The following is a 7,577-nucleotide window of genomic DNA, read 5'->3' on the forward strand; positions in this document are numbered from 1 at the left end:
ATAATCAAAATCAGACATACAATCATCTGAATGTAAGACTTCATCTATATTTATGTCTATGTCACTCAAGTTCTCCCTAACATTTTCACACTCCCCTTTCTGAGAAGTATTTAGTTTCTCTTTCAAGAACAGATTTATCCTAGCCAATTCCAGATTTGTATCCACAGCTTCTAGAGCACATCCTAAATTAACACCTAACAGACTAGCCATTTGAGCTAGAGAGAAATTACTTTCATCAACTATAGATGGGATTTGTTTGTTACCTTTGTTGATGAAAGCATTAAGAGCCTCTTTCCTTTCAGCTGCAGCATCGGCCACCTTTTTGTCTTCCTTCTCCAAAAGTCTTAGACTTTTCTTCCTCTTCTCCTCTGTCATGTGTTCATTAGTCTGAGACAGAACAACTCTCACCGCTGCAGCAAAGTCACTTGATTCTTGTGATTCCATGTTCTCCTCACTCCCCACCAGTTGCACTCTTGGTTCATCTTCATCATAAATCACCTCCTCACTGTCATTTTCCACTCTCTGACTAGTACCACTTTTATCTGCCATCCCTTCTTGTGTCTTCTTTGTTTTCTCATTTTCCTCCTCCCCAGCCTGTGCTTCTTCTCTGATTCCACCCTCTATCATCCCTCCTGCTACATCTTTATCAAGTTGAATCTGCTTGGCTTTAAAATGTTCTTCTAGTTGTACTCTCAGAGCCATCTCCCTATCTATCTCCATCTGTTTGAGCTTCACCATTTCTGCTTGAGCACTTTCATTGTCTGAATCCTCTTCCACAACTATGGCTTTCTTCTTGTCCCCTGCCTTTTCCAAAACCCTCATGTTTGATGCAGCTTCTTCTTTTCTTGGTTTCTTATTCCTCTGCATGTGATTTATGTTGCCAGGTTCATTTTGCTCCTCCACCTCCACAGCTCTCTTTTCCTGTGCACAATCTCTAAACCATCCCAACTCCACAATCTGCTCCAACTTGAAATGAGCTTTGTAAACCAGCAACTTAGGTGTCACCAGAGTCATGGTCAGAGGCAAGCTTTTTAGTGTCATCATTCCTACTCTAATTCTGACCACATTCTTTGTCTTTAAAGCTACCATATCCACTTCTATCACAGGTCCTAGATTGGAACCCACTTCATGTAGAGGGTCGTAATCCTTCATTTCATCAGGTACCCCCTCCACAGTCACTCACACTTCATGTAACCTCCCCACTGCCTCAGCTTCTTGAGTCCATTTCTTCACTTTCACATGTACAGATGTTCCTTTTACTCTAATTGAGTCAAATTCAGCTAACTCATCCAATTTCATCTTATTTGGGAATCTCATATGGAACAACCCTTTCTCCTGCATCCTAGCCTTCCAAGTCCAGTTCCACTTGAAATGTTGAGTGAATCCTTCCTCCAAAGCCTGCTCAGTAAGATCACCTCCCCACATAATTGTCACAATAGCTAAAGGGTTAACATGTTCTTTTTGCACTATACCCTTAGCACTCTGAATCAGCACACAGCCCAGACCTGGGGCAGCACATCCCACTACTTTAGCTATAGGTTTCTTCTGATTCTTCCTAAAACAATCCTCTGTCCTATGAGTCTCTTTTGCACAGATCATACAGAACACTGACAATTTGCAATCTCTAGACAAATGACTCTAACTCCTGCATTTAGAACAGAAAATCCTCTGCTGGGAATGGGATTCACCAACCTGATGCTTGGACTCATCTCGATTTTGTTGCTGATTTGGCTTTGCTTCCAATCCTGAACTGATAGAATCCATCTTGGCACTTGTTTCCTACAAATTTGGACCCGCTTCCTTCCTCCCTTCAGTTTTCAGCGTGTCCTTCCCCTGCTTCCCCTTCTCCTCAGCAGCTTGCAGAATTTCCTCATGCTTTGCCTTCCCATCCTCTACTCCTCGATTCAGATCTGGAGGTGGCGGATGTGGACCTTGCGGCTCCTGTCGCCCAATTTGCAAAGGGCGGATATGTCCCCTTCCCCCTGCGTCTCCCCTCCAGAATCGATTAGGCGGCTTGAAAGGTGGACGCGGCCTCCATCCTCCGCCTTGATTTGCCATTGGAGAGCCGCTTCTTACCACCTTCGCGAAACTCCGGCCATCCCCTCGAACGCTTGCCGTCCACTCTCACCGTCGCCCACCACCACCTACCCTTGGCCACTCCTCCACTTCTCTCACCTCCCCTTGCGTCTCCCCCTTCTCCAATCTCCTCCACCCGCCTTGGAACCCTAGCTCCTCGAGACTAGCTCCCCACAGGTGGTGTAGAAACGGAGTCAGGAGAGTCGACTCAAAGGTGTTCGACCGATCCCCAAAATCGCCATCGTTGAATCTCGACACGTGTTGCCCCTCCACCTCTCTCTCCCCCACTATTGGATCGGGCCGAAAACCATGGGCTTCCTCCCTCCCCTGATCAAAAACTCTCTCGCACGCCGAGGAGCACTCTCCCAACTCCCGAAGGCCATCCCCTCCGCCACGAATCACCACCGGCGATCGTCGGAGCGCCACGGGTGACTCCCTCGTCGTCTCTCCTAGGATTGAAGAGTTTCTGACGCCGCGGGTGACTCCCTCGTCGTCATTGATTAGTTTCTGACGCCGAATTGAAGAGAGGATTGGATTACTGCTGGCATATGAAGTGAATCAATGCAATACGATTCGTAATGAGTTAGCATCCCAACTGCAGAGACAGGTCACGTATATACGTACGTATGCAGGCCGGCCTACTTCCAAATCCAAATTCCAATACGATTATACAATTCACCGATTGATTGATTTAATTTCTTCCTGCTTCAATTCGATCGATCGATCGGCGTCGACCAGAAATTAATCGATCGAGTCTATCTAGGGACCAATCGAATTCATCGAGATCGCTCAATGGCAACTGCTGCTGGTAGATATGAAGACAGCGGAGTCAGTGTCTCTTTCCGGCGGAAGGCGGCGTACACGGCGGCGTCGCTGCTCGTCTTCCTCGTCGCCGGCCAGCTGCCGCTCTATGGCGTCAAGAAGTACAACGGCGACAAGGATGTCCCGGATCCCTTGTACTGGATGAATTGCATGTTTGCGTCAAGCAATAACACCCTGATGACTCTTGGGATCATCCCTCTTCTTCTCTCCGAGATGGCCGTCCGCATCTTCTCCGCACTCATCATCACCAGGTGGCCACCCTTCCATCATGTGCGCCTGTAAGCTACTCCCTCATCTTTTTTACAGTACTTACAAAAATAATGGAAGGTGCCATATTCTGTAGCGTAAAATCTGGTATCTCTTGATACCTCCGGTAGTATGAGTATCAAATTTGCACTAAAAATTTTGATACCTCTTAAAGATGGTAAAATTTCTCAATTGTCTAATATAGATATTTGGGGGAAAGTGTTTTCGTTTGATCAAGAGACGTTCCCTCTTTTTACACCCATCTAAAAAGTTATAGAAAAAAAATAGAATGATATATCGCTCCACAGAGTTCGAATTCGTTTTTTTATAAGTTGTATAATAAAAATAACAAATATAACCCTAAATATCTGCATAGTAGTTTAGTATAATTTTGTTTAACTTATAGAAATCGAATTTGATTTGTATATTTGTAAATTGATCGATGTATCTCAAAATTGATCTATCTTATCAATTTTTAAATTATTTTTAGTCATTTAAGTGGCATGTAAAAACGAGAGGATCCTCTCAAGGATGAAATTCCATCTCCAATATTAGTAATTGTTTTTTTTGGAACTAACATGCATATTAATTTTGTTTGATTAACTAACATGCCTGCATGGATGCGTCATGCTTGCTCTATATATACTTAATGAAAATTCTGAACAATGTTTGTTTGTGCAGGAACAGAGCAAGAAAGTTGTTGGCGATAGCCATGGCCATGGTGATGGCAGTTTCCGGTGTGCTATCTGCCGGCGTTGCAGCAGAGCTTGGCACGATGGCTTCACTTGTTGTCATGTTTCAACTTTTCCTCGGCGGTATGATTGCCATTTATCTGGATGAGCTCCTTCAGAAGGGATATGGATTGCTGTCCGGTGTCTCCTTGTTTGCAGCCGCCAATTGTTGGTAAGAAATACTAGTTACACTCTAAGCAATCATACTATTATCAATCGTAATTAGTTAGCCCAAAATACATTAACTAACTAATTAATATATTCAATATTATCACTAATGAGATGTTTTACGGTGGCCAGATTGTCCGTACTTTTTTATCCAATATATTTTACTCCCTCCGTTTTAAAATATTTGACACTGTTGACTTTTTAGCATATGTTTGATCGTTCGTCTTATTTAAAAAAATTTGTGAAATATGTAAAACTATATGTGTACATGAAAGTATATTTAACAATAAATCAAATGATATAAAAAGAATAAATAATTACTTAATTTTTTTTTAATAAGACGAATGGTCAAACACGTACTTAAAAAGTCAACGGTATCAAATATTTTAAAATGGAGAGAGTAATATATATAGGATAAAACTCATCCAACGTATATAAAAATTAGATAAAAACTACTTACAAAACCATTATATATTGTAAAGTTCGGAGAATTGAATGTCTGGTTTTCAGAGTTTATAGTGCCGGGTAGATTTTCAGTTAATCAAAGTTTAGGGGTAGTATTTGGACTTTTGGTAATGGCTGCCAGCTTGGCTGCAGGGAACTGTGGCTTGAGTTCGAACCCTTTCAAACGCATGTTATCTCACTATTTTCTTCTCTATCAATAATAGATGCTAAGTTTCTCCTTAGTATTCCAACAATTTTGTTTGGTCAAAAAAATATTTAGGCATTTTCCTTTATACTATCCCTTTAATTACTGATAGTAGAAAAAAAATTGTACTGGCCAATATAACTCACAGTATTTTACAGTTAGGATCAGTTCTACTGACAATAATTAATAGTGATAATAAAATGTTACTTAGTACATCAGATCACCATATTATAGTACTGATTGGACTATTCATATATGTGCAATATATTATGCAGTGCGTGTATTTTTTGGAAGGCGTTCACAGCTGAAGACCCCTTGCTACACTGGGCTGCTATCATCGTCTTCTTCAAGCTTGTGCTGCAACTACAGAGCTGCCACATCACTTTGCCAGCGGTGACGTCACCGGATGATCCTACTCTGCAAACCACATACACCATCAGCCCATCCTACATGGCCTACGTGCCCATCCTCTTTCAACCTGCATTCTTCTCCTTTCCCCTCGTTTCCATCTCACAGGTACCTTGCCATTTAATTTAAGTTCAAATAAAAATGTAGTGGTATTTATAACATAAAACAAATATGTTATAAAAATAGCTAGTATTATTTAATTATAGATTTTATGAAACTAATTTGATATCGCAGATATTTCTACGTTCTTCTATAAATTTGGTTGAACTTAAAAACAAGTTTAATATGTTTTAAGACAGAATTAAAACATCTTCCTGTATAAAACGGAGGAAGTACACGTTGATTAGCGATTGCTTCTTTTGTCATAAAATAAATTTATTTCTGGCTTATGAAAATCAACTCATTTTAACATAGAGAGTGTATTGTTGAAGTAATTTTGTTTTGACGCAAATATATATATGTGCAGACGCTTAGCATCAAGTATGGGGAGACGAATAGAGTGGTAAATCTGCTGGGTAAGTGGCAGCAAATGTGCAAGTATCCTGGCTACTACGTTCCTGTCGCTAGGATCGCCTCCTACGTCACTACGCCACCATCGTACGCCTTCTATTTCTATATATCTCTCTCTTCATTTCATTATATTTAGAGTAAATTTAAACTACAGGTATTTTATTCAAATTATCACAAAACTACAGATTTAAGGAGTTGTATAACAAAACTACATATTTAGCACCAAATTTATCATAAAACTGCAGATTTTAGGTTAAATATCACAAAAATGCATATTTAATATTGAACTTATCATAAAACTACAACTTTTGGATTTTAAATCCCTAACACCATTGTTATGGTGGAGCTATCAACATTATTACTTTGTGATTAAATTGGTTTTAAACCTGTAGTTTTACGATAATTTAGTTACTAAACATGTAGTTTTTTTACACTTCATCTTAAATGTGTAGTTTTGTGATAAATTTAGTGTTAAATGTGTAGTTTTGTGATACACCGAGTTAGATCTGTAGTTTTGTGATAATTTGGTAATACTACATGTAGTTTTGTGAAATTTACTCTTATATTTATTTATCCATTCATCATTCATACTATATACATATATATACTACTGCGCCATGCATGTGGAGTTTCGAATTAAAGTGATTTTACTCTCTTTCCCTAAAAAAGGTGATTTTACTCTCTTAAGATTTATCGATCGAGATGTACCTAATTTTAATGTAGAATTTGATAACTCCGCAAGGACTGGCTAATATATATTTCTTTTCGTGATGAATTTAGCTTCGGTGAGATAGTAACAGGAGACCCGGGTTCTCTTCTTTATGCCGTGTTCCTGCTTACTGGATGTGCTTTTCTCTCACTATTTTGCTTCAAAGTTTGTGCAAAAAGTTCAAAAAGATATCTGGTCAGGCTGGTTGGGGTAAGTACACATATATACAATCGAACAAATTCAATTCATAAATTAATTTCCGCACACAAATTCACAGTTATTAACTGTTTGATGATTAACGCAATTCATTCATATATATATGCATATTATTGCAGAAGCCGAAACAAACAAGACTGTCGCCTGATGATGAACAGCTGCCTGACGAGGACGAGTCGATTAGCCCCAAGCAATGCAGGCGATACATGACCATTGCAGCAATTTTTGTTGGATTTTGTGTTGGTTTCCTGAGCCTCTTGGCAGGTTTCTTGGGATTGGATGGCCCTGCAATCATGCTTGCCGTGACTGTCATCCATTCGGTCGTCCAAGGTAGGAACACTGATCAGATTGGTGCCTTTGGCCTCTGATATATCTCGTCAGGTTTAAGGTTAATACATTGTGAAGCAGGCATATATTATTATACTCATGGCCAACAAGCTGGAAGTATATATTTCTGTATTACATGATAAAACTAAATTGTATAGCTGAAGCTGAAGAACCTCAGCAGTGTGTATATATACAAATTTCAGTACATTTGTGCATGGCATTTTCCTTAACGCAATTAAGATGATGGTGATGATGATTTGCTAGTTATTTTAATTTGGTCAATGATGATCACGGTCTGAGAGGGGTCAGTTGCCTGAATTAATATCATAGTGTATCTGCGGACGCGACAAACTGAAGGATGTGATCTGATTTTCAATTAGAATAGAGTATCAATGAATAATTGATACGGTTTCAACTAGAAAATTCAAATGTAACAAGCTGTACGTATCATTTGCTAATCGATTACGATTACGATGAACAACTAACAGTACTTGAATACATATATCAAGCCTGAACTCTTCGTGCAGATTCATTCTGAACTTTCTGAATCCTTCAAAATTCAGATCATTCAGAAAGTGATGGAATACGAGCAAAAGTATATAAACACACTCGTCTCGTCTCGTCTCTCTTCCTCTCCATCATCATGTTTGACCACCGCTCTCCTATGGCCGGCGGCGAGGGCTTCTTCGTCGACGTCCAGGTGGACGCCGTCCGC

At 39.9% G+C, this 7,577-nt stretch overlaps 1 protein-coding gene across 1 annotated transcript; it reads left to right on the forward strand.

The window, feature by feature from the left end:
* Positions 1-2,868: 2,868 nt before the first annotated feature.
* LOC112937349 (uncharacterized) lies at positions 2,869-7,129 on the forward strand. The gene is made up of 6 exons (XM_026021858.2): positions 2,869-3,176; positions 3,826-4,047; positions 4,968-5,208; positions 5,567-5,697; positions 6,391-6,529; positions 6,655-7,129. Exons 1-6 carry the CDS (start codon positions 2,869-2,871, stop codon positions 6,901-6,903), a joined length of 1,290 nt encoding a protein of 429 aa, XP_025877643.2. The 3' UTR covers positions 6,904-7,129.
* Positions 7,130-7,577: the final 448 nt, after the last annotated feature.

This window comes from Oryza sativa, chromosome 12 (assembly GCF_034140825.1).
Source record: "Oryza sativa Japonica Group chromosome 12, ASM3414082v1".
Taxonomy (NCBI): domain Eukaryota; kingdom Viridiplantae; phylum Streptophyta; class Magnoliopsida; order Poales; family Poaceae; genus Oryza; species Oryza sativa.